This window comes from Dama dama, chromosome 6, assembly GCF_033118175.1.
Source record: "Dama dama isolate Ldn47 chromosome 6, ASM3311817v1, whole genome shotgun sequence".
Lineage (NCBI taxonomy): Eukaryota > Metazoa > Chordata > Mammalia > Artiodactyla > Cervidae > Dama > Dama dama.
The window spans coordinates 4,212,144-4,239,450 of NC_083686.1; the positions used below are offsets into that span (position 1 = coordinate 4,212,144).

At 54.5% G+C, this 27,307-nt stretch overlaps 2 protein-coding genes across 4 annotated transcripts in view; one reads left to right on the top strand and one right to left on the bottom strand.

Annotated features, from left to right (window-relative positions):
- Positions 1 to 545: 545 nt before the first annotated feature.
- Positions 546 to 4,086, top strand: CCDC96 (coiled-coil domain containing 96). Its single transcript, XM_061145145.1, has one exon. It carries the CDS (start codon positions 597 to 599, stop codon positions 2,238 to 2,240), a length of 1,644 nt encoding a protein of 547 aa, XP_061001128.1. The 5' UTR covers positions 546 to 596; the 3' UTR covers positions 2,241 to 4,086.
- A 3,007-nt stretch (positions 4,087 to 7,093) lies between these two features.
- The window catches only part of TBC1D14 (TBC1 domain family member 14), a 102,742-nt gene continuing 82,528 nt past the window's right edge, over positions 7,094 to 27,307 (bottom strand). For all 3 annotated transcript variants that reach the window (XM_061145443.1, XM_061145442.1, XM_061145444.1), the window contains 5 exons: positions 27,172 to 27,243; positions 26,201 to 26,329; positions 24,938 to 25,047; positions 13,482 to 13,740; positions 7,094 to 9,754 (listed from right to left, as the gene is read on the bottom strand). In XM_061145443.1, coding sequence (XP_061001426.1) covers positions 9,689 to 9,754; positions 13,482 to 13,740; positions 24,938 to 25,047; positions 26,201 to 26,329; positions 27,172 to 27,243 — 636 coding nt within the window. In that variant the 3' untranslated portion in view covers positions 7,094 to 9,688. The remainder of the gene's footprint in view (positions 9,755 to 13,481; positions 13,741 to 24,937; positions 25,048 to 26,200; positions 26,330 to 27,171; positions 27,244 to 27,307) is intronic.

Sequence of the window (27,307 nt, forward strand, 5' to 3'; positions counted from 1 at the left end):
CGCCTCAGCGCGCAGGCGCCCTCGGGCCGACCCGGTCGCACACCGCGCAGGCGCCGCCGCGCGGGGGGGTGGGGGTGGGGGACCCGGCCTGCTGCTCTGCGCCTGCGCTTCCCCCCCGCACCCCAACCCCAGAGGCCCCGACGCTCTGGCAAGCGGGCGGAAAAGGAAGCCGCGGCGGGACGCGCCCCGCCCCCTTTCGGTGAGAGCCTACGCCCTCCGCCAATCAAAGCCGCCCCCCGTCGTCCGTGAGCAGCCTCCCATTGGTCTGCTCTGGCCTGGAGGCGGGGAGAACGGGGCGGGGCCCCAGGCCCTGGAAAGCGGGCGGAAAAGGAAGCACTGCGGGATGTGCCCCGCCCCTTCTAGGTACGAGCCTACGCTCTCCGCCAATCAAAGCCGCCCCCCGCCCCCGTCGTACGGGCGCGGTCTCCCATTGGTCTGCTCTGGCCGGGAAGGCGGGGAGGAGAAGGGGCGGGGCGTGGGGCAGAGGCCCAGCCAATCGCCGGGCCCCTCCGCGCGCGCCCCTGGTTGCCCCTGGAAACCGAACAGCCAGCAGCTCCCCGCGGGAGGGTCTGCGGCGCAGACCTGAAGGGAGGGAGATGGACGACCACCCTGGGGACCCCGAGACGGAAGATGGAGAGGTGGAGAGTCTGGCCTCGCGGCTGTCCGGGGTCAAGGCCAGCTCCGTCCCCCCCTCCCCGGTGGAACCCGCGAAGCCGGAGCCGGAGACGAAGACCGTAGAGGCTTCGGAGGAAGGCGCCGCCGCGCCGAAGCCGGCCAAATCCCAGGAAGGGCTGGCGGTCACCGAAGCTGCTGACGAGGAGGGGTCCGAAGAGCTTGAGAGCCCGGGCGAGGCCCAGGAGGAAGCCGAGCCAGGGAAGCCTCGGGAGGCCGGGCCTGGGGAGCCAGCCGAGCCGGAGTCCGAGGAACCCAAGGAGGAGGGGGAGGAGGAGGAGGGCGAAGAAGAGGCGGCGGCGGCGGCGGTGGCGGAGCCCGGGAGGAAGGGAGCCCCGTCGCAGGTCTCTCTGCAGCAGGCCACGGTCGGCAAGGAAGAGGCCGCGGCAGCCCGGGGCACTGCGCAGGAAGGCCAGGTAGAGGAGGACGAAGAGAGCGAGGAGGGGTTGGAGGCCCGGGTCCCCCGGAAAGATGAGGACGAGCTGAGAAACCTCGACGAGGGGCTCGCTGTCGAGCCTCACGACTGGAGCGAGGAGGAACAGAAGCAGCAGGAGCAACAGCTGCGCGCCGAGCTCCTGGAGCAGTACCGCGCCCTGGTGGTGGAGCGCGGCCGCTACCAACGCTACAACATCTACCTGCAGCACAGGATCTTCGAGGCGCTGCGCAAGAAGAAGGGTGTGGAGGCCGCCGCCGAGGCGCCCGGAGGCGACAGGGGCGCGGAGCCCGAGGCCTCCGAGAAAGAGCAGGCCTACCTCCGCCACCTGGCCGTCCTGGAGGACCTGCGGAAGCAGGAGGCCGACGACCTGCGCTGGTATCACCACGAGCTGGACCAGCTGAAGCTGCAGTGCCAAGAGAAGGTCTCCCGGGTGGACAAGGAGTGGCGGCGCTTCCAGGCGCTCAAGAAGCAGGTGGTGATGCAGGCCATGGGCAGCTGCCGGATGAGGGGCGGCCGCCAGGTCGCTCTGCGAGAGGTGGAGCAGATCCAGGCTCTGGAGGATAAGAAGGAGAAGGAGATGAGCGCCGTGAGGCTAGAGAACGTGCAGCTGAAGCAGAGCCTGGTGCATTTTGAAACCAGGATGAGGACCCAGGAGGACCTGACCGAGGGCCTGCTCCTGATAGACTTTGAACAGCTCAAGATCGAGAACCAGACCTTCAACGAAAAGGTCGAGGAGCGGAACGAGGAGCTCCTGAAACTGCGCCACAAGGTGACCAACAACGTGCAGATAATAACTCACGTGAAGGAAAAGTTACACTTTGTGGACATAGAAAACATGTGTAAAAAGGCAGAGCTCATGGAGATTGAGGCTCAGGTGGCCCAGAAGAGGGACATCTTGACCAAGACTAAGCAAGCCCGAGATGGCCTGCGGCTTGACAACATCAGGCTGAATCAGAAGTGTGGGCTTCTGGGCAAGGAATCCCTCCTCCGGGACATGGAAGAGAAGGTGGACAGGACGGAGGTGCTCAACCAGCGCCTGGCGAGCCTGAAGCACCACCACGCCGGGCTTGTTCTGTCCTGTAGAGGCGTGAAGCAGAAGATTAGGGAGGCCAAGGCCTTTCTGCCCTCCTGACTCAACTGATGGGCAACTTCAGTCTCAGCAAACTCCATCCTTCACTAACTGCTGTTCTCCCTTTGTTGCCGCTCTCGAAAAGGCCCCTGATGACTGGGATGAAATTGTGTTTTATATTCTTAATTTTTCAGCTTCCAAATTAATGCTGAGCACAGAATTGAATTAAATATAGAGAAAATAGTAAAACAGGTGCAGGGAAACAAACAGGGATGGCTTAATGTACCCGATTTCTCATAAAAAGCTGTCACAGACCTTTTTCTCTCTGAGCAATTCCATAATTTCAGTGTCCTGACACTGAGGAGAACTGATCCTCCTCTATGTTCAAGAGTGTTCAACAAACGGGCAGAGTGCCCAACAAATTCCTGTGCACCAAGCACAAGAGTAAATCCTCTTTGAATGGATTGAACTGTGTTGTCCTGAATCGCTCGTTTCAGTTCAAACCTCACTAATTCCCTTAAAACTGTTTTGCATGTAAACAGCGCTAGCTTCTGGGGTAATCAACACCCAGGAAAAGAAGGATGAGAAACAGGGAGAAGAGCCTTGTCCAATGAAAGGAGGCTCAGTCTGTCTAACTGTGAATGTCTGTTTCTGGCTCAAGGACAGTCTTCAATGCTAGTGAAACATTTTCTTGGACCCACTAAAGAAATGCATTGATCTGTACCAAAAATGAAATTTTGTTTTCCAGTGAAGACAAAATGGTGACTGTATTGTGTTTTGCAGGTGCAAAATATACAGAGTGGTGTGACTGCTGAGTGTCTACAAGCCTTTCGTTTTCAGCAAGATATTTTCAGATCTCAGACCATCACTAAGCACATGATTTTTTACTGTGCCAAATATTAACATGAAGAAACCCCTGACAGGTCTATCCCCTTAACCTGAAATCAGCGATGGCTGTTTTAAGGTCTCTTTGATGCTTTGGGAGTCAGGGGCTTTATTTCTTTGTAATCTTAGCTTGAATTTTGAGATGTGTGCAGATTTGGGATCAAAAGTATTCTTCCATCCCTAAATTTAAGAAGGATCATAAGAAGGGTGATCTCTTCTTCAGTGCTAAATACCTTTAGAAAACCCCACTGTACGCAGATGACTCAGTTGTGAGACTATCACGATAACTTTTGTCTTTCGATGACATTTTGTTTTTTAAAGCCAATAAGGACTGATTAAAATTCCCTAACTTCCACAGCATGAATACTCTTTTACAATATCGTACTAAGTCAAAGCACATAAACGTGTAACAGTGAGGACAGTAAAAAGCTTTGCCTTCCTGCTTCCCTTCTTTTTCCTCTACAACTTTTTTCGTCTTCTCTGTATCCTATTCATCAAGACCAAAGTAAAACAGTGATTCCCTGGCAGATAGAACTTGGTTTTTCCTGTACCTCAGACTGGGAACAGCAGTGGCCCACTCTTTTGTGGCTGGGGAGGCTTCAAAGACAAACTGGCAACAGACTCGGTGCCTATAGCTTTTATGATGAGTCTCCCGGCCTTTGGTTCACTAGAGAGAGAACAAGTATTTTCAGCTGACTTTGAACCACCGGCAATTACCCAGGTGGATTTCCTCATCAGCCTTCAACCTGGTGACCAGTAGGTCTCTGAGATGTGGGGGTGTGGGTGTGTGGGTGTATTCAGTCATGTTTAAGCTGCAAAATTACCGATGTCCTCTCCAATTATGTTACCTGTGCTGAAGATGTTCCAGTTGACTAGAAGGTAAATAATCTTCTGTTAACTATTTCATAACGAAGTTCCAATAACTCACAAGCTGTTTCAGACAGACCATGTCCGAGGAAGAAAGCCAGGGACCCAAAAATCATCATCTGCCTCCCTCAGCGCCTGACAGCTGTCTGCAGGCACAGTGCCACCCCAGCCTGTGACCCGCCCGCCCCTCTGTGACCGTACCCCCAGGAGACAGAGGCCCTGGGAGGCAGACGGTGGGTTTATCATCCTCCCTGCTGAGCAGCACGGTGAGCAGGAGAGTCGGGCGCAATAAATTTGTTGGGTTAGTAACATTCACGTTTGTCTCATTTGCTGAATATATTTGTTACTTGAATTCCTATTACGTGTCAGGCAACAAGTCCCATGCCAGATTCAAAAATGATGACAGGTAGTAACGAGGATGTCTCAACAAAGTAGAGCCAATGAGGACAAGGACAGGGAGGCAGGCTCGTAGCTTTGGAAGGAGGACCCCAGAGACACAAAGTTGTCCATTCCAGCAGATCCGCCCCCTTCCTCGAGGGGACAGTTACAGAGCAGTGCCCCAGTCCGGACTAGAAACCCCTAAAATTAAGATTCTTATGAACACCAAAAGGCTATAAACACCTAAAATTAAGATGATCCTTATGAACACCAAAAGGCTATAAAATGAACACCAAAACACCCCTAAAATTAAGATGATTCTTATGAACACTTTGTTCAAAAGTACAGGGCCTGAAAAATGGAAGCACAAGACAATCTAAATAATATGTCCATGAAACTAGCCTCTTGGTTTTCTGCTTTCTACATTTTATCCTAATTTAGAAAATAAAACACACAACCACTTGCTAATCTTCGGGGAGATGGCCAAGGCCTTTCCTTAAGGGTAGAATCTTTGATTCTCGAATGACTGCACCCGTTTTGAATCGTCTATGGCATCTCTTAAATTTCTTGCAAAATAACCTCACCGCAGACTCCAGTCTCATCCTCTCTCAAATCCTGGCCACTCCACCTCCTCCATCAGGCAGGTGGCTCGGCCTGTGTGCGCCTCCATCTCCTCGGTGGTCACTTCAGAGTTGTCCTGAGGATCAAACATACTTTAAGGAAAGGTTTAATGTAGTGCCCGGCACACAGTTAACATGTAACATCCAACATACTAAGTATTCTCCAGCTGTCTCACCCCCACCCAACTCAACAGCATCTGAAAGAGATTTGCCTTTACTGAGACTTTTCAAAGCTTTTAGTGTTCTTAGAAGCAACAGTTTCTTTTCGCAACACTGTTTTGACATAGCATTTAACTGAATTATGTAAATACAATAACTACTACCATTGGCATAAAAAACTTGAGAACAATAATCAGTGACTTAGGTTCAACTCATGGAAGTAGCTGTGTATGTGCCAGACGGCAGCCTACCAGGCAAGGGAGACTTAGGGTGAACTAGCCTTTCTCTCTTTTTTTAAATGATCTGAACTGGATGAGGCTGCTGTTACAGAGGGCTTTTTGTTTCTTGTTGGCATCGGTGGCATAAGGGACACAGGCACTACCTGGATAAAGCCCAAGGCATCTGAAAAGGAAACACTTCTTCACCACTAAATGAAAACCATTTTTGGATGACAGCACATGTGAAATTTTTTAGTTCCTCAGTGGAAATACATGCTTTTCTTTTCGTGTAAGTTCATCTGCAGTCATAATTTAGATTTTTACCACTAGTCAGGTGTGCATGCTTGCTCAGTCGCTTCAGTCGTCTCCAACTCTTTGTGACCCCACAGACTGTAGCCCGCCAGGCTCCTCTGTCCACAGGATTCTCCAAGCAAGAAGACTGGAGAGGGTTGCCACTTCCTTCTCCAGATCTTCCTGACCCAGGGATCGAATCTGTGCCTCCTGCATTTCCAGCAGATTCTTTACCCACTGAGCCACCTGGGAAGGGTGTCTTTTATAAAAAGAGAGTGCATCCACCCCCAATACTAGTTTGTTTTAAACTCTGAGATGGTCTTAGGGTGATGAAGCATGCAGATGCTATGGATGAAAGGGACCCCAGGAGACGACTTCTACTGTGTCCCGTCTGAGGACCTGGCTCTAAGGCTTCCCTCTGCCGGCCACACCCTTCCTGTGCTCCTCCTGGTGACCCAGAGCTCACCCCAAGGCCCGGCTGGGGGGCGTCCGCCTCCCGGCCCTGCTGGTGCAGCACCTCCTTCCCTCTCTTGCCTTCTTGGCAGGCTGCACACTTCAGGGGGTGGTTAGCTTTGACCTGTCAGGCCCCTAGTTTCTCTTGGGAAAACACTCCCCAACTTCCACCCTTGCCACAGTTGGCCAGGGGTCACCCCTCAGGGCCAGCCATCAGGCATGGCTCTGCCTCCTCAGAGCAGAGGTCAGAAGCCCCAGAGCAACATGTTCTCTGGGGAGCCTCGGGCCAGAGTCTGAGTCCCCACTCTGCCACCACACAGCCGGAGGGGCCCAAAGCAGATCGCTTCTGAGCCACGCCTCCGACACGGCCAACAGAGCTGCTGCAGAGATAAATGAAGTCATCCTGGAGACTGAGCCCCAGGCCTGGCGTGGGTGGAGCAGTGAGCAAACCCCCAGCTGTCAACCCTCGATAACCCTCCACCAGCCTCAACCTGCAGAGGGTGGAGACCACAGGGCAGTGGCCCGGAGCCCTGGGGCAGGCCGCCCGTGGAGAGGGAGGGCGCTGTTTCTGAGCACCGTGCGGGGCGCAGAGACTTCAGAGCAAACGGCCCAGAAGCCGGGCGCCTGAGAACGGAAGGACGGGCACGCACACCAGCAACGTGAGCGTCCATCTCTCTGCCCGGCTCCGGGACCTGGTGGACCACGTCACGCTCACCGCCCCCGCGGTGGGGCAGCACCGCTGGTCTCCGCCCCCCAGACGGCGAGGGACCACGGGTGCCCGCGGACACCGCAGGGCACCCGGCAGACTCAGGGTCAGGGAAAGAGCCTAGCAGCTGGCCCGGAGAACCTGACGCCCTGCTAGGACGGGTGGCAGGCGCAGGGGGTGGGGAGTGTGAGCAGGTGAGCGGAGCAGGCGCCGTGGGCCAGGGGACCAGGGGCTAAAGCTGCAGGCGATCAGGCTCGAGGGGCAGCAAGCCTGGGGCTCCCCTCAGCCTGGAAGGGGGGCGGCACTAACCTTCCTTCCGATCCCCGGACCAAATCACAGTAACTGAACCACCTCTTTTATTTAACTGAGACTAGTAAGTAACTGCATTTGAAAATATCCAAATAGCATGATGCTCAAAGTCAAACTTTACCATACTTTGGGGTGAGAACTCTAAACTTGAAACCAAATGGCAGTGAACATTAGCAACAATTTTACATGACTTTTATTTAATAAAACCACGTATTTACAATTCAAAAAGCCCTAGTTTGATACACTTTCCTAAATAAAATTAAAGGTTAACTGTACAAGCAATTAAAACATGATATGTAGCAAGTGTTATCAGGAGTTTTCTATCAGCAAACTATTTAAAATAGTCAAAAACGGAGCAGTTAAAAAGTACCCTTTAAAGTGAACGTTGTTGTAGATGGGATTTCAGTGACTGATGGGGACACGGCAACCGACTCTAAGGTGCCAGCCGCAGAGGCCCCAACCCTGACATCTCACTTTCTGAACATCAGTGGCACTGGAAGTGGAGAGGGCCAACTTCCCAAGAGGGGGCTGCGTTTCAACTCTGCTTTCGGTTTTCCGAAACCAGAATGGCAAGCAGAGACGCGCAGCCCTGCGCTGTCTGGCAGCCCTCTGCCCTCTGTGGCCAGTGGCTGAGCAACCTTGGACTGGGACCTCGAACTTCCCAGACTCTGAGGTGGACACATCAGCCAGCAGAGAGCCTGCGTGGTCCCTGAACAGGTCACGAAAACTTCCTCTAAACTACAGATCTGGAAGTGTTGCAGAATGGCCTGAAATCCTGCTTAAAAACTCAATGCATATACGGTGCTATCCGAAGAGATTTACGTCGAACCGTGTGACAGCCACGTTGAGGGCTGGGGGGCTGATGGCACGTGGAGGCGCACAAACGTATTCGCAGTAACTGCCTGTGGCCCCGGCTGCATCGCTTTCTGTCACCACTTCGGGAACGTCTTTATGTACAGTAAGAAAATATATACATCTTTCATGAACAGAAAGCCCACGTCATGGGACGAGACCACGTATGTCCGCGAGGAAGGGCGTGAAGGGGCCGGCAGCCCGTTTCCAGGCCCGTCCCGGCCCGGTTACGCTCAGCCCCTCACGGAGTCCGGGAACAGCTGCCCCGGAGCTCGGTGGAGACAGAAGGCCTCCTCCCAGGGGTCAGGCAGGTCGGCGATTCAAGGCCGAGGCAGGAAGTGGTGGGGGATGCTCTGTAAGCTCCCCGGGGAGTTCAGCCAGGAACACGAGGGGGGAAAGGACATGTGGGATAGAGCCAGGGTGGAGGGCATGAGGACCGACCACCGGCTCGGCAACTTGCTTTGTACCTGAAGTCATCGACAGGCACGGCAGGTGGAGAAAAACCTATAAAAGTAACGCCGTGGTTAGGCTCCACCCCGAGGGCGGACGTATGGCTGAGAAGCGCGGCTGGGCGGCAAGTGGCGTGGGCCTGGCCTCCCGAGCACTCTGGAGACCGGTGCACCTGCGCGCACGCACGTGGGAGCCGTGTCCATGGGGACGGGGCTGTCCTTTGGACTTCTCCATGCCGACGGTCTTCACGTCTCTGAATTCGGATAACCAAAGCTCTTTAAGCCAAGTTCGCCAAATGAGTCAAGGAAAAGCTGGGACAAAAAGGTGGCGAAAGGGGCGGGGGGGGGGGGGGGGGGGCGGGCCGAGGCTGCCAGCAGGGATGCTGAGAATTCCTGCCAAGGTAATTGGGCCGCTGGACGCGTGCTGCTCGCGCCCCGCTCCTCACGGGGCCGGGCCGTCCTGTCAGTGAGTCGACTGTGTGAGGCAGGGTCAAGCGCGGCCCCGCCCCAAGCGTGCTGGCCCAGCCTCCTCCAAAACCAGCGGGCAGGCAGGGGCCGGGCTCAAAGAGACCGGCTGCGCGTGAAAGCCCATTGCTACTGTCGCAGGGTCTGTGTGAGCCGCCACTGCCGGACAAACGGGGGTGCAGGCTCTGGGACAGCGAGGCCCCCGGAACCTGAGCACGCGCTGTCAGCCCCGGTGCTGGAATTTCGTCAAGGCAACGTGGTAAAAGGTCAGCCTGAAGGTCAGATCGTGTGTGTTCCGGGGAGCCCACCGCACCAGTCAGCGGCTGTCCTCCGAGAGCCCGTTTTCCTGTCATGCTGTCTTTGGTAGGCGGGCTTTAAAAACAAGACCTGCAGCTCTGGAAGGATTACCTCGGCAACTAAAATCAGCAGTCCCTTTTCGACTAAAATATGTAGATATGAGCCAATGACATCTCTGAGGTCTCCCAAATAACATTTCTCATGCACCTTGGCTAACAAAAAATTGTAATGTACTTTCTGGTAGTTGACATAAAAGCATTACAATTTAATTAACTTTTGCTGAAATGAGGGGAGGGAATTCGCCACTGGCCTGTTTTTAAACCATGCAGAATACGCACTGGTTAGCCATGGTCATCATTCCACTGAGCTTCTTAAGGCTTAGCCTTGGTTTAATTCTTTAAAAGTGTTTTTTGTTTGTTGTGTTGTGTTTAAGGCCAACTCCAGCATTAGGGATCAAACGTGGAAACAGCCCGTCCTCCGGAGCTGCCAGGGCATCCGCCTGAGGCCACACAGGTGCCGCGTGGAGCCTGCTTCCCAGCCGAGTGCGAGTCCACCTGCCTTGTCAATGCCGCAGAGACGGGCTTCCTTTCTCCATCTCCCTGCTGTCCTTCTGCAAGGCGGTCAGCACCTGGCAATCACAGGGAGACACCGGTGGGCAACGGACAACACACCCGGACACAGGTCCTCACGGCCCCCCCCGGCGGCCACTCCGGTCCACCTCCACACTCCTCCAGACTCACCTTCCTACTACTACTTCACACACTCTCTGGGCTAGGACGTTAGCCCAGGGGCGTCCCTCCGGGCACCAGCCGCAGGGCTACCGGGCTCTGCCCCTTCCAGTCTGGCTCCAGCCCCCGCGTGCCCCACCAGCAAAGCCAGGCTTCCTGCTCCAGAAGGCTCACGTGCCCTCTGCCCTGTCCCTCTCTCCTCACCAGGGAACGAGCAATCCTTCCAAGGTCCAGGAGATACCAGCTCCCCGACAGGCCTCCCTGAGTGTCCCCAGGGCGACCTAGCTCCCTTCTCCTCGCTGCTCTGAGCTCTAAGTTAACACCTTTATTTTTAAAAACATGGCATTCCACTCTGATTGCTTAACAACAGCAGGGACAAGACGGGCCCATTTACTGCAGCCACGCACAGCACTGCCAGGCACCACCCACAAAGCAGCCACGTAACCGGCACAACGTGGAAGGCAGGGCGCGGCAGACACATGAGCGACCCGCTAAAAGCCACACCGCTCACACGGATCCACACTTACATGGGTCTCATTTCGGAACCAAGGGGATCTCCAGAGCACCAGTTCCTGAAACTCCTCGGGCCCAGCACTGGACCACTTTAGGCAAAGTACAAATTACAGGGGGTAAAGCAGAAACACTGCATGAGGGTTTCAAATAAATGGCACAGAAGGGCTAATGGCAGGTCAAAGCCCCCCTTGTCTTCCCCTGAGTGGGTGAGATGCCCAGCCAAACACAACCGCTTAACTGTTTGGTAAAGCTCAGCAGGATCTTAACCTTAAGCACAAACCACCGTTCCCGGGGGACCTGTAACTACAGACTCACTGCGAGGCGCTCGGTCAGGCCAACTCCTACTACCGCCCCACTACCAGAGGACGTCCTACTATCTAACAACCTCTGACCTGCTCTTAACCGGCAATTTTCACCTAAAATGCAAGAAGCAGAATGACATATCTGGATTCAACCCGTCTGTCTGTGCATGTCTCTGCGGGTGTGGGACGGGGGTGGGGGAGGACCAGTGAAACACAAAGGGAGGTCAGCAGACCACAGCGTGCGCGATGAAAAGCCAAGGCAGCAGTGGCTGCGTGACGGGCATGGTCATCAGGAAGGGCCCTGGCTCTCTGAAGATGCTTTAGAGCATCGGTGCAAGTGGCCGAGTCCTAGGAGACTCCAGAGCACACTCACGCGCAGGCGGGCATGCACCTGTGCGGTCTGGCGGGGACCCCCACTCAGAGGCCCTGCCCAGCCCGGCGCTCTGCCGTCACCATCCTCAAACCCTGGACACTAATTCTGAACGCGAGGCCCCATACCTTCGTTCTGTGTTGCCCATTTATTTCTTAACAGAGAAAGGCTCGTCTTCCCTCTCACCAGATCCCTGATAATTATACAGCCAGTCCTCCTCACACAGGAGCTCAGGTTCCTGTTTTCTTTAACAGCTTACTGAGACATAACTCACATACCACACATAAAATTCACCCACTTCATGTGTCCAACGGCTTTTAGGACACTCACAGATGACGTGCGGCCCTCGGCACAGCCCATTTCAGGACATCTTCATTGGGGCAAGAGTAAGCCCTGCCCTCCGGCTGTCACAGCCCTGCGCCCACTCACCACGTCTAGTCTCTGCAGCTTCCCTTCTGAAACTGCACAGGAATAATGGGACCACGCAGTGTGTGGTCTTCAGGGTCTGGCTTTCTCACCTAATGTAGCGTTCTGAAGGTGCACCCGTACTGTCAATGAGTCAGTACCTCACTCCTTTTCATAAACTGAATATGCATTCATTTCAGGAATGTAGTTCACAGCACACTAAGCACAGAGCAGCGCTCCCCGCCCCCCGGCCGGTGAGACCAGAGGAGCCTGTCACAGTATCACCCCAGGGCCCCCTGGCAGCTGCGCTCTCCCTAAAGACCCAGACAGGAAGGAAGTCCACCAGCCAGAGAGCATCACAGGAGGTGAGACAGGACCAGCTTGGGGGTCCGGGGGCAGAGACTGAAGGGCCCAGGGCAGAGGGAACCCTCTCTGGGTAACAAATAAATAGGCACTGAATTGTTTACTCTAAAAAGGGTGAAGTTTATGGTAAATTATTAAAGCTGTTACAAAAATAAGTAGGCCACTAAGATCAAAGAAAGAGAGTCAGATCACCTGTGAAGTAATCTGGTCAAACGTAAAAACTGGGACCCTCCTCGAGCCTCCAGGTCTGTCAATTTACAGGAAACAGAGAAGGACCATGATGAACACCACGACAGAGACAGAAGCAGCAAAACCCAGACTGTGAGAACTGCTACTGGACGTGACCTCGTTTCTTCAATAGATAAAGGGGGAAGGGAGCAGTGGAAAGGAGGAGTAACCCTATACATTAAAAGAAGGTGTCAAAGACTTTTCATCCAATTACAACGTGTAGGCCTTATCTAGATCTTGATTTAAGCAAAGGACAACGCTACTGCTGATGTCTGAAAACAGAAATCTGAAAGTTGACTGGATACTTGACAGGCACATGGGGTTGGTTATTCTCTTTTCTTCTATTTTGAATGTACTGTAAATCTTCCACTAATAAAAAAACCCCATAAATCAGGAACAAGCACTATATGGCATACTTCGGCAAGGACAAGCCTCCCCCCAGGACTTGACGCTCAGGCAAACTGGGCATACACAGCGCCCAGAGGCCGGGAGTTCTGTTTTCCCTTTTATGTGATAAAGACTACGAACAGACAACACCAGACCAACGCCACAGGGTCAAACACCTGGAGGGAAGTCCGGAGGGGAGGCCTGGGAGAGGTGGTCCCAGGAGGACGCGCTCCCGAGCGCTCGGCTGGGCAGCCCTGAGAGCAGCTGCCGGAGCCCCAGCAGCCCCAGCAACACGTCCGGGGAAGCCCTCCCCTTCCCCCCCCCCCCTCTCCCCCCCCTTCCCTCCCCCCTTCCCCCCCACCCCCTCCACAACTGCTGAGGACTCACGGCCCCTCTTTGGGCCTCCTCTGTCGGTGAGATGGTGACAGGTCAGCCCCCTTGGCTCTCTGTCTCTGGGATTTGAAAAGCGCGGGAAGCTTGCTTTACAGAAGACTGCCAGGCAGAGGGCCTGTGCTCCTGGCAAACCAGAGGGTCTGACTCCAGTGTCAATGCAGGAGGTGCTGCCACTGTTGCTCACTCGCCTAGTCGTGTCTGCCTCTTTGCGACCCCGTGGACTGTACCTGCCAGGCTCCTCTGTCCATGGGATTCTCCAGGCAAGAATATTGGAGTAGCTTGCCCTTTCCTTCTTCAGAGGATCCTCCCAACCCAGAGATCAAACCCACGTCTCCTGCACTGGCAGGCAGGTTCTTTTTTTTTTTTTTTATTAGTTGGAGACTAATTACTTCACAAGATTTCAGTGGGTTTTGTCATACATTGAGCAGGCAGGTTCTTTACCATCTGAGCCACCTGGGAAGCCCCTGGAGGAGGGGTGGGGAGATTCTTCTTCTCCAGCTCCTTCCCTCAACGGAGACCCAAAGAGGGAACGACTGCCCAAGACCGCCTGTGGCACAGCCAGGCCCCAAACCCAGGGCACCTTCCAGAGGGCCGGTTCCTCACGGGGCGCTCCATAGAAGCCGCTTCCTCAACCAGACAGGGGGTAGGGAACAAAAGCCCACTCACCTGAGCCCACTTCTTGTTTCGACTCTGCATCTGAATGCTGGCGATGGAAGCAAAGAACTCCTCAGCGGGCAGGTCCTCAGGCAGCCGCGTGAGGAATTGTGCCACATGAATGAAGTCCATCCTGGTCAGGACATCCTGGAATAGCCTGAGGAGGCCCAGGGCCGTGCGGAACAGGAACTCCTCCCCGTCGCGGCAGAACACATCCCAGACCCGGCAGGCCAGGTCGAGGGGCAGGGACTTGCTGTAGAGAGTAAAGATCCTGGGGGAGAGAGGGGGCGTCAGATCCCAGAGGGACCATGGCGGAGCCCTGGCTCAGGGCCGATTCTCTCCGGCGCACCTGAGTTTAGGCCCTTTCACACTTAATGTCCTGCGGGGGGCGGTAGGGTGGGGTGGCGGTGAGGTGTGGAGCTCTAGGCCTGCATTCACACTGAAGGTCAATTTAAACATTTTCTAAAACAGCATGATCAGCTTTCACAAAGAATCTCAAACAACGGACAGTTTCTGAATTAGGCAGCAGGTCCTTCTGCATGCAATATGTTTATCTCGAACCTACTATGTGCTTATCATTACTCTGAGGCAGGCGCCAGACGTTAATACGGCAGGCAGAGCTTAGATTGGTGGGAAATAAAAACAGCGAACGGAAATGTAGAACTGAATCGACACACGCGCACCCGACCTCTGAGGAGCACTGTACACCTTCCTCCCAGCAGGGGTCACAAAAGGAAGAGAGGAACATTTTCCAGGTAAGTCTGACAGTGGACTACAAGAAACTGATCTTATATTTAAAACCACCAGGTGAAAACAGTAAGCAAAACACAGATATGCATTCCCTTAAAAAACTGTGACAATCACAATTCAAATCACCACACACAGTCCCAGGTGACCAGAGCACGTCAACAGGTAGGTGAGTCCAGGCTGACTGTGTGGAGCAGTCCTCCCGCCGCCTGGGGCCGCATCCGGGGCATCTCCTTACCCCACACCCAGACAGACGCGCCCACCCACCCAGGCTCCCCTCCACTCCGAGGCTCTGAGGACGTGCTGTCTGCCCCCACCCTCCCCTCGGATGCCGCCCCCAGGCGGGGAGCCTGGCATCCCCACCCCACATGGGACACAGCATCTGGCATCTCCACGCACACTAGTGTCCGCAAGCTCCCAGCCCACTCCAGGATGTCACAGGTGTCAGGGAGCGGGTCTCGCTGCCTTCCCACCAGACAACCCTCACTGCTCCTGGGAAATCACTTTCCCACAGGCTGCAGCATTCCCTTAGTGCCCACGCTGACCCCAAGACACGCAAGGGCCAAAGGCACCTGAACGCAGGGGCTGCGCTCGGGCTGCAGGCCGCCGTGGTCAGGAGGGCCTGTCACCCAGCCTTTAAGGCAGGACTCTCTCCTGCAGCAGGGTCTACACCACGCTGGCAAGTCTGCTCACAAGCTGCAAGGCTCTCTGCCTGCCAAGACCTCCAGGGTGTGAACTCCACCCTCATCCCTGGAAGGGTGCTCTGCCCCAGGAACAGCCTTTCCTCCAGGACCTGGGGAACAGGCATGCAGTGAAGGCAGAGCATTCAACACACCAAGACCCCATAACACTCAGTACTTGGCTGACAAAGCTCCGTCTAGTCAAAGCTATGGCTTTTCCAGTAGTCATGTATGGACGTGAGAGCTGGACCACAAAGAAGGCTGAGCGCCAAAGAATTGATGCTTTTGAACTGCAGTGCTGGAGAAGACTCTTGAGAGTCCCATGGACTGCAAGGAGATCCAACTAGTCAATCCTAAAGGAAATCAAACCTGAATATTCATTGGAGGGACTGATGCTGAAGCTCCAATACTTTGGCCACCTGATGGGAAGAACTGACTCATTGGAAAAGACCCTGATGCTGGGAAAGATTGAAGGCAGGAGAAGGGGATGACAGGATGAGATGGTTGGATGGCATCACCAACTCAAAGGACATGAGTCTGAGCAAACTCCAGGAGTTGATGATGGACCGGGAGGCCTGGTGTGCTGTAGTCCATAGGGTTGCAAAGAGTTGGACACAGCTGAACAGCAAACCTTCAGGGCCATTCCTTGTCAGTGCTTTAAAACTCAAGAGATTCAAGAAAGGTATAAAAAATTAGATTTCAAATCAGATGCCAGAACAAGGACACAGAGGTCTGAGAAAAATCACTGCAGCTCCTGCCACCAATAGTAAAAGAACTAGACCCTGAACACGTGCCCTGGAAGTCCAGAGTGGGCCATGTGCCCTCAGGCAAAGGCAAGGAGGACCCCTTACCTTTAAAGTCATAACAAACCTTCTGCCTGAGCATCTTACTGTCTCAAAAAACAGAAAACCACCTCATCACTTGGTCTAGAAAACAGTTTGAGAGAGAGCTAAGAGATCTTTGTTTCAAATCCCAACCTGAACATTCTCAACTCTAGAGGACATTTTATTTTTAAAAAATGAAAAGCAAGTGACCTAATCTGCAATACTACTTACCTGCCAATTCACAGGTGAAAATCACACCTTTACATCTTAAAAGTATAGTAGACTTAAGCAAAAAAAAAAAAAAAAGCCTGGTAAAATTGAGTGGCTACAGGCAGAGAGAGAGAGAAACAACAGAAGAACTTTCTCTAACACAATATTCTTCAGTTCAGATTTGTGTGTGGTCTTTGTAAACTGCCTCAGATACATTGTGAAGCTGATGTTCCAACAATCAAGAGTGCCACACTCACCTGGCAGACAGTAGTAGTTCTAGTGCTATTTATTGTTATAATTTTTTAAAATGTATACAAAAAAGATACATTTTAAACACTTTAGAAGTATTGTTTACTGAATGGAAAAAGGATGGGATAAAAAGAGTAACTATAGACAAACAAGAGAAGACTCATGTGAAATAGTGACTAGTTTTCCATGAACTCAGAAGTACAATCAACCTAATCCTCTTCAACTAACATTTTTTAATAGATACTTTTTTTTATTAACTTTATTTTTTGGCCACATGGTGTGTGGGAGCTTAGCTCCCCAACCAGGGATCAAACCTGAGCCCTCTGCATTGGGAGCGCAAAGCCTTAACCACTGGACCACCAGGGAGGTCCCTCAATTTACATTTTTTAAAAAATTCACAAGAATTCACCAGTCAAGCTGTTAGCAACCATCTGCCTTACTGAGTTGGCAAATAAAGATTATTTGCAGGTAGCATTTGTGGTGCAGAAACTGTTCAAAGTGCAAAAACTCACACTGAACTTAGGATGAACTTAAGATAAGTACAGCCAAGCCCAGTCCTCCCCCGCCACCCCTGCAAAGCAACGCCACCCTGAAGGCTTGTGATGCCCACCTGCTCGATCCTGCTGACCATCCCCCATCGCTCCACAAGCAGCTCTTGAGATCTGAGCCCTGCTGATTCTAAGCCGCACATCATAAACGGCTTTTAAAGCCTGCTCTACGCCAGTCACTGTTCTTTGTGGTGAGAATACGCAGAATCCAACAGAATAGACAGCTTTCCCTGCCCTCGTGGGTGGAAAGGCTGAATGAAGCGCACAGAATGTCAGATGTGGATTCAGATAAAAAGCAGGGTGGGAGGCAGGGACTGCCAGTCTGGGTGTGTGAACAGGACGGTCAGGGTGAGCACGTGCCTGAAAAGCGCCACTTCCGCAAAGCCGCGAGGAGGAAGCCGAGGCGGGAGAAGGGGTCAGGGAAGCCCCAGACAGCACAGAGAGCTCTCAGCTCGGAGGCAGAGGTAACCCAGCGCATCCGCTGATGGGCCCGGAGGCCACTGGGCTTGAAGCCGTAACAGCCAAAGGGAGAACCCGTGAGGATGCCTGTGGGGACCGGGGCCTTAGAGGCCGCTGCAGGGCCTGCAGGTTTCCTTCTACGTGAGACGGAAACTAGCGAAGGGGCTGAATAGCAGAGGGGCCCGGCCACTGTGCTGAGACGCTCTTGCAGGGGAATGCAGGCCTCGCCAGGGCGGCCACTGAACCCACCAGGCAGCTCGGCACAGGACTGTAGTACAGGGGGCGGCCCAGAGCAGAGGGGGCAGCCGGAGCAGAGGGGGCGGAGGGGCGGCCGGAGCAGAGGGGGTGGCCAGGGCAGAGGGGGCGGCCGGTGCAGAGGGGGCCGCCGGAGCAGAGCGAACATGGATGCGTCTCACAGGAAATGCAACAGACGGGTCTGCGGTGCCAACTCCATGGGTGAGCTGTGGGACCTCTGGTTTGGACCTGAGCTCAAGTCACTGGACATCCAGCTGGATACATCAATCAATCTGAAGTTCAGAAGAGGGCTCTGGGGCTGGCGACACTTTGTATATAGATGGTACCAGATAAAAGAAATATGCTGGAGTCACAGAGTGAAGAATGTCAAATGCTGCTGAAAAGTCAAAACAGGACTGAGACCTGATCACCAAGCTTGGAGTTCATGTGGAAAGCTATAAATTGTGTCATACACGGTGTCATTTACTATCTACAGGTACTGAAATGGAATCATTAAGGCCTTGAATCTTACCGTATCTTAAATAAAATGTGCCTTTTAAAGAAAAACATGTGAAAGTTTTCCCCTGACAACGTGTCCCCTCACCACAGCTCAGCCTAGACGGCCCTCCCAGGAAGGCTGCTTCCTGCCCCTGGGCCGGGCCGGGCCTCTCCAGTCAGCTGCTCACACGGCGCCTCATACGTCTGTCTCACAACAGCCATCGAACGGGGAAGCAGGAACCCAGGACTTCTTACCCGCCAGACAGGTGTGCTGTGCTTCCCAGGACGACTGCACATTACTGCACTGGGCATCAAAAGATGACAGCTTCAGGGCCGCCCTGGGGGCGCGGCGGCCAACGCAGGAGACACAGGTGCAATCCCTGGAATGGGACGACCACGCCTTGAAGTAACTAAGCAGCTAAGCAGCTAAGAGCTAAGTAAAAGAGCAACATTTCTGACAATTCATCAGAACTATTGAGCCTGCGCTGAAGAGCCCAGAAACCACCACGACTGAGCCTAGGAACCACAACGACTGAAGCCCTTGGGGCCTGGAGCCTGCAGTCTGCAACAACACCACCACGAGAAGCCCCACGCTGCAACCAGGGAGCATCCCCACCCAGCACAACTGGATGAAAGCCTGTGCGGCAAGAAAGACCCAGCACCGGCAACAAAATAAAATTATTTTTAAAATGACGGCTTCAGGTACCAATTCAACTAATTCAAAAAAAAGGTCTTTCTATATTGCTAAACTAATAAAGTGGCTAAAGGCGCATAAAAGACAACAAAGACAAATTGCGTGTCTCTATTTCCCCCATAATATATGTAAGAGGAATAGAACAATTTCGTTTTTTGTTTCCTTTTTCCCGTCAAGGCTTCACATTTCCAATGGCCATGCCTAGCCTAATTGCTGGCCTGCAAACGGGGAGCAGGCCAGGGCAGGGAGACAGGGAAGCCAGGCTGGGAGGCAGAAGCTGCCTCTCAGAAGTCGATGCTGGGAGAACCGCCACCGCCCTGCGCTGCTCACAGAGCCCACAAGGAGCACACGCCCCCGGGCCGGGCGCTGCTCCACACGCCCCCGGGTCAACCACGGCCACCCCTGAGGGAGCGCCATCTCCATCTCCACTTCACAGGTGCTGGTGGTGGTCGCTCACTCGGTCGAGTCCGACTCTCTGCGACCCCATGGACTGCAGCACGCCAGGCTTCCCTGTCCATCACCAACTCCCAGAGCCTGCTCAAACTCATGTCCATTGAGTCGGTGATACCATCCAACCATCTAATCTTCTGTCGTCCCCTTCTCCTCCCACCTTCAATCCCACCCAGCATCAAGGTCTTTTCCAATGAGTTGGCTCTTTGCATCAGGTGGCCAAAGTATTGGAGCTTCAGCATCAATCCGTCCAATGAATATTCGGGACTGATTTCCTTTAGAATTGACTGCTTGGATCTCCTTGCAGTTCAAGGGACTCTCGAGTTTTTTCCAACACCACAGTTCAAAAGCATCAATTCTTCAGCACTCGGCCTTCTTTGTGGTCCAACTCTCACATCCATCATGACCACTGGAAAAACCATAGGTGAGGAAATCACAAAGAAAGGAGGATGCAGAAACACAGGTTTTAGCCTGAGGTAAAAGAGGAAAAGGATCAAACCAGTCAGTCCTAAAGGAAATCAACCCTGAATATTCAATGGAAGGACTGATGCTGACGCTGAAGCTCCAATACTTTGGCCACCTGATGTGAAGAGCTGACTTACTGGAAAAGACCATGATGCTGGGAAAGACTGAAAGCAGGAGGAGAAGGGGACGACAGAAGACAAAATGGTTGAATGGCATCATTGCCTGAATGGATGTGAGCCTGAGCAAACTCAGGATACGGTAAAGGACAGGGGAGCCTGGCGTGCTGCAGTCCATGGGGTCACAGAGTCAGACACGACTTGGTGACTGAACACCACCACGAAGGGAAGACGTCACCATGTGGTGTCCTCACCGAGAAGACACCGCTGGAGACCTGGACCTTCAGGGCCTGATGCCATCGATGTCCAGCTGTGCCCAGAGCATTCCTCCCTGACTGGCTCCTACGAAGGAGCCTCCGTCCCCAGCGCTGGCTTGGGAAGCAGCCCTGAACCTCAGCCCTACCCACCACGGTGCTCCCAGTGCCCTAAAAATTCAGACGAGCAATGTAGACACTGCTAGGTAACTACTCAGCCTCCTTAGATTCTATGCGATTAAATAAAACAACATGAAACACCCAACAGAGAACCGCATTCATTTAAAAACTGAAGGTAGTTATATAAGTCCGCACTCAAATGTAATTAACAAGCCCAACTCTTCCCCCCACAATCCTGGAAGCAAGCAGAAAGAACCACCTCTGAGCCCCCAGAGCACCCTCCAATTTGAGCCCACAGGTGTTTCCACCTTCGGCACCAGCCCCGAGCAGGGGCTGCAGACAACAGGTAAGCAATGTGAACCCTGCCTCAGCACCCAGGCTCCGTCATCTGCCAGGTGGGGGTGGGTGGGCCAGTGACCACAGGCTATGTGGGTCCTTTCACCTGAAGGTCCCCCACTCTCAGGCTCCAAACCCTCTTCCCGCCCTCCACACACACACTGAGGAGGCCCCCACATGGGATGCCAGATGGGACTCAGACCCCTGGAGCTCAGCAAGACAACTCTGCTCTGGAGGAATTTTTAGGCAGACCCCAAACAGGAAAGTAGAAGCTATGAGTGAAAGGGATGCTGGATGCCATGGAAACGAAACTCTTCCATCAGTAATTTCACCCCAACCTGCCTTTAAGGTAGAGACTCAGCATGATGACAGGATCTCCAAGTACCACCAAACGTTCAAGAAACATTAATCAGGATACAGAATGTTCTGCTTAATTATCTCATTAATTCGGGATTATTTATTACAAAACTTACCCACGCCTCCTAATAACTAACGTTTGACAGCAGTGGGAAATATTTTGACGAGTTAACCGACCGCAAGTCAGTCCTTCCACAAAACACGGACATCTGATGGTCTGGACACTCAAAACTCTGTAGGAAGCCGGGCATGGAGGGCGAGACCCAACTCGGCCCCTCTGTGTCTGTGTGAGCAGAGAGGAGAGACGAGCACACGGGCTAAGATCTCTGCCAGGAGACGGCCTCAGCGAGTGAATCTGAGTCTCCACCGTGAAGTCTCTGCAGCGCTGGGCAGACGGCAGCCCCGAACACGGGGGGAGGCAGGCACCCACGTGAGCCTCAGGCTGGACTCCGTGCATCTCAGACCTGAGGAAGGGGCCCCTCGGGAGTGGGTACATCACTGGGTCCAGGACTCCGAGCCCAGCATGGGGCCAGGCACTGGGGTCACTGAGGAGACTGACCACGCTGGGTACTGTGGAGGCAGTGAGAAGCAGGGGTGTTCTCACGAAGGGAAGCCCCGAACTGCTGCAGGGAGCGGAGAGAGAGGGGGTTCTGGAAGAGGGGCTCTCAGACTGGGCAAGACCATGTCTTATAAAACTAATACTATAATTAGGGGGTGGAGAGAGTGCCCCGGGAAGGAAGAAGGAGCAAGTCCTAGACAGCTCCTGGCGGGCAGACAGGTCTCCCGTGAGCACCCCCACGGCTCACTCAGGGCACTCAGCAGCCAAACTGCAGGGGCCACAGCCGTGCAGCGGGACAGGGGTGGGGGTGAGGGTGGGGCAGCGACCCGCACCCTCTGCAGACACAGGCGTGCACAGGCGTGTGTGCCTCAGGCAGCCCCGCCGCCAGGGAGCACGCGTGGCCTGGGAAGGGACTGGGAAACAGAAGCAGCAGAACAAGCAGGGGAGTGAGCCACCTGGACCGCCCGCTGCGGGAGGGGCCTCGCTGGCTCCCTCTGTGCTAAAAGGGCCCTGCTCCGGGCGCTGTGGAGATGCAACAGAGCAGCGCTGTCTCTGAAACACCAGCCTCCGGGGCAGGTCCTGAGCGGCGCCCGCCCTTTCCCTGGGCTTCCTGCCCACTCTGCTCCCGCTCTGAGCTTCCACCTAACGGTGAGCACCGAACTGAGAGCCTGGGCCCCTGCGGACCGCGCACAGATGTGCACTGCGTGGTTTTCCTGGGTTTAGATCAACTTAAATACCTACTAACGACTTCCTGTGCACCCAGCCCTGCTCTGGGACTACAAACACAGACAGGGATCCCCGTGGTCCTTATTCTGGGAAGCAGCCAAGCCCCAGCACCAAGAGAGGCCTCATCCAGGCACCACGAGCATCCACGGGGCCTCAGGTTCCAAGCACATCGCGTCACAAAGGTCTAAGGGGAGGAGTCCTCGGAGCGGTCCTGCACCCAGACACCCGGCGCTCTGCTCCACATTCACCACCCATGAGTCCGACCCTCGCTACCCACGCTCATCAGCGCATCGACTGCAGCTCTGGGGCCCTCTGCACGGGGTATGCTGCCTTGCTAAGAAATTCCTCAGACTCAACCCACTCCAAGGGGAAGCACGCAGGCTCTGGAGCTGGCCCTGAGCTCGAATGCCAGCCCTGCCATCCAGCGAGCCAACGACCTCAGGCAGGTCACTCTGCCTCGCGGAGCCTCCATTTCCTCACGTGTCAAACAGAGGTCTTAAAATTCGCTCCCAGGGTTAGACTAGTCCTAGGGGTTAGATGAATGAGATCCTGTGAGAAGCGCTGAAACCAACAGACGCGAGTCCCCGTGGCCTGGGCCCCTCTCCCCCATCAGCCCGGAACGAAGCGGAGACGCTCCCTGCATGACAGCGCTCCTCATGCTGCCCGTCGTGACCGTCACTGACCACTGCTCTGAGATACCATCAGCCTGGAGCAGCACCAACATAGTAAAAGCTGCTAAGAATTGTTTCTTAAAACTGTTTCTGTCACATACATTATCTTGCATTGCCTCAAACACACGGCCACACACTGCGTCACAATACACAATTGATTTACTTTTGCAAGTCAGGGTAAAAATAAGCTTGAGAGACACTATTCCCAGACAGTGTTTTCCAGAGTTCCTTGTGAGCCTGGAATCCTAAGAATCTAACTCAGAGGCCTAAGCAGAAAGGTCAAAGCTGAAGACTCTGGTCCCACATGACCCTCGATTGACACCGTCCCCCAGGGGTCATGGGCCCCAGGCCTGGGAATCTTCGAGGTCAGGGTTCACAGTCAAATCCCACAGCACAGGTGCACAAACAGGCGTGCAGCAGGACAGCCTGTCCAAGAGTTGAGTGTTCACAGAGAGGAGAAATCATTTGCTGGTTAAACGGAGGTGACCTTTAATCCTGGCCCCAAACGCTCCCAGACAGGGCAGCCCAGCCCCCCAGCAGCAGCGGCTTTGTGGCCTCACGTCTGGACTGATCCCCAGTGACACCAGCCCCGACCTCCATACCCTCGTCCCCGGCATGAATTCAGCAGAGTTGGAACAGTCTCAGGGTCAGGACAGAAGCAACGAATGCTAAGCATCCCACAGGCTCGCTCCCACAGAAGCAAACAAATCAGCTTTACTTAAACAGCGGGGCCTCGTTCGGAAGACACTTGGCCTTTACCTTCGAGAGGTGAGCCTTTGCCTCCTGAAACAAGTGAGCACAGAGGAAAGCCAAGCCCACTGTGTGCTCCCAGCAGTTGTGGACTCACCACGCACGTCGGTGCAGGAACCCAAACGGCCTCTCAGCCCAGAGACACCTCCTTCTGCAGAGGCGCCTTCGCAAGGCTGGTGCCCCCTTACAGGGCCCTCAGAGGCCAGTCGTCTGGGTGGACAGACGAGGCCACAGGCTCAGGGAGGCTCCCCGGCCGTGCTCGGGCCACAGGGACGTAACGGGAGCGGCCGGGGCTCAGGCGGGATTCCAGGACCCGAGACACCTCTCCCGGATCCCCGGGTGCCCTGGCCTCCTCACCTCGCACCCGGTGGGGGACACCCCAGCCTTTCCAGCCTCTCCTCAGACAACCAATCCACCCTGCACGAAGACCTCCTGGTCTAGGCTCCAGCAGGAGCTCTCTGGAACCTCGTATACGTCCACTTCGATGTCGAACAGGTACCCTAAAACCAAAGTGTCCAACACTAGCTCCGCTCTCCGTCTTGCCAAACCCGGCACCCCTCACAGCCACAGGATGCCCCGGGGCCACAGCCTCCAGCCAGCGTCTCCCCCTCCCAGCCCTCCACCCACTTCTGCGGCCTCAGCTCAAGCCCCATTCTTTCCCCTTCACCGTCTCTGCCTCCAGGTTCCCCTGCGGCCCAGGGAACCAGAAACTCGCTTCTGGGCGGAACCTGGTGCCATTCTCGCCCCAAGTGGAAGCCACCAGCCGCTCCCTCTGGCCCCCGGACTCCTGTCTGAGCCCCTCAGCTTGGCATCCACGACCCCTGACTTGGTCGCTGGAGCTCACACCTGCCGCCCTCGCCCTTTGCGGGAAGCTCCCATGTCCCCACTCCACCGAAGCTCACACCTGCCGCTCTCGGCCCTTTGCGGGAGGCTCCCACGTCCCCACTCCACCGGAGCTCATGCCTGCCTTCTGGCCCTTTGCAGGAGGCTCCCACGTCCCCACCCCACCAGCCACGGCCTGTTGATCCCGGAGCACACATGCTCTTGGCAGGCCTTGGCTGCAGCTCTGGGTCGCCCCCATGGGCCCTGATGCCCCCACAGGCTTCACGGCCCAGGGTCCAGGCGCGGGCGCTCCTCCAAGCGGGAGCTCCGGGCATAAAGTGCAGAGCCTGCCCTCGACCCCAGCAGAGAGCCTGTACGGGCTGGGGGCTGAGCAATGTCTCGGAGAGGAACAGATAAAGAGCATGTTGGAAACACAGAGGCCCAAGGCTCCTTCCTCCCCTGGAGGGAGTTCTGAAGGAGCAGTGAGAGTCACGCGTCATCAAGAGAGGATCAGAGCCTAGCCGATGACCGGCAGCCCAGGCTGTGAACACAGGGCGTCTCGGGCTCAGGATGGAAGGGAGACTATAAAGCAGGAGGTAGGGGCCAGCTGGGCCCCAAAAGAAGCCAGCAGTGAGGAATGAAAGATGGGGGCATAGACATGAGAAAACACTCTCAAAATGCACAAAAATATAGTCTTACCAATCAATTAGGTAGATGTCTGGAGTTAAATTGTTTTTCTTGAAATGAGCAAATAATTTCGGCAAGTTTTCTTCAAAGAATACCTCAAATGCAGCAAAGTACGTCAACATCTGGGGAGAAGATGTGAAATACACTAATAAATACATTATCAGCACACGTTTCCAATCTACAGAGAAAGTCAGTACACTTAACGCCTCTAGAATACAACAATCATCTTCGTATGTAAACTGCTCACGTATCTTTCCTGGTAACCCTACACCAGGCACTGAACAGGCGATTTGTAAACAGCACAATCTCTAACCTCCTGTAATGTCACTGTGACTGACCACACCTTATCCTTTCTTCAACTTGTACAAAACAGAACTGAAACCCAGAGTGTTAGAGAATGTTCCAGTCACTTAGTCAAGTCCGACTCTTTGTGACCCCATGCACGGAAGCCCACCAGGCTCCTCTGTGCGTGGGATTCTCCAGGCAAGAACACTGGAGCAGGCTGCCCTTTCCTTCTGCAGAGCAGGTACATAACTTGCCTAACGAGGGCGCCTCATGTGCGTTCAAGGTGTGGCCTCGAACTCACGCCCTGACCCACAGCAAAGGCTGACTCCTGACGGCTCATTCTTCTCTAAGAACCAAGAAGGAATGAACCGTCTAAGAACAATCTGAGGAAACACGCGGCCTCCGTGCCGACCCCCAGCCTTTCCAGAGGCAGTCTGATACTGACACTTGGGCAATGGCGACTGCGGGGCGACCGCGGGCCTCCTCACGTGCAGCCGGTGAGCACAGTGTGGGAGAAAACACGGAAGGAACAGGGAGCCGCCCCAGCCCGCATCTCACCGCACGGGCTCCTCAACTTCCTATGGGGTCTGCAGGAAAACCCCATGCACCGACCGGGGTGTGGCGCCGAAACAGCTGCGGGGCACCGGCCTCCCCCACGGACCTCCAGGTGGGGAACCGAGCCGAGCGCCGGCTCTGACACAAAGCTAGGATGTCCGTGCGGGGCACCCCTCCTCTCTCACTCCAAGGGTTTATTTTCAGAAACACTTGCTGGAAGAATGTATTTCGAAATTCACACATACAGCTATTAACCGCCCGTTTTTCAGGGTCAACACAATGCCCCGGTAATCCTCCACACTGTACAGTGCTACTTGCTCCAAGTAACCCCGGGGAGGGAGAAATGGAACCTTCCGGCCGAACAGAAGGACCAGGCCACTCTTGCTCTGTGAAGACACGGCACCTGGAGCACCACACACCCAAGGGGATACTTACAAGGCCATGGTCCACTCGGAAAAACGCCATCTGACAGGGTTTATTCAAAAGATTAGAAAAAGCAATGAAGGCATCTGCAGTATCTAAGTTCAAGATCAACACGGCCGCTATGAAGGACATGCCCTGAACCTGAGGGGAGGAGAGAGGGCGGGTTAAACCACCAGCAGCCACCACGGTCAGAGCAGCTCCTGCGTCTTACTGAAGGAGGAACCTACATGCCCTCACACTGGAAGGGCCCACGCTGCCCCTGCTGGCTGCCACCCCCTGAAGGCTAGGCCCACAGCCTTGAGGACCCTGCCCGTCCTGAGGCAGAGTCATTGCCCTGCCACGCTGGCCGCCTGTCTGCACCCCTTCATTCCCAAACCCTCCTCTGCACCTGACTGACCCGCTGCCTTCTAGAAGGTACAGCGTAGGGGTACAGCGTAGGGGCACCATGGAAACGTACATCTAAGGGAACATGTCACTCTAAAGCCATGCAGGCACATGCCCGCTAAGCTGCAGAAACGTCAGCAGCATAGTTTTAAAAACAGTTACAGCTAAAAAGCTTTTTTGATTTAATACTGGGGGGGAAAAAATCACATGCAAAAAAATGAAAATCAAACCCAATTAAAACGTGATCAGTGGAGAAGGAAACGGCAACCCACTCCAGTACTCGTGCCTGGGAAATCTCACGGACCTAGAGGAGCCTGGAGGGCTACAGTCCACAGGGTCGCAACAAGAGTCGGACACGACTGAGCAACTAGGCTCGTACGTCAGGCTTTGAAAAAAAAAAAAATGATCGATGCCACAGAGCAGCTAGGGCAGCTCAATTTCCCTACAAGAAAACTGAGGCAAGTCATTGACCGTGAGCCTTTCATAGCCCACAAAAACGGGGGCACGTGACCCGCCACCTGCAGCTACGGTGAGATGGTGGAGGGCATGACTTTCTTTCTAGAGGAGAGCGCCAGAGAGTCTCGGAAAGGTTCACTTACATAACCCACATCCGGTCGGTAACAGGTGTACGCGCCCAAGACGCTGTGCAGCGTGTCGTGGTACGGGCCGCCCTACAAGGACCAACACACCAGAGACACGCGTCAGCCCAGTCAGTGCGCGCACAGGGGCCGCCGC

What these genes read in the sequence shown, in the direction of transcription:
- CCDC96 (XM_061145145.1), top strand. Translation starts at nt 597, where the DNA reads ATGGACGACCACCCTGGGGACCCCGAGACGGAAGATGGAGAGGTGGAG.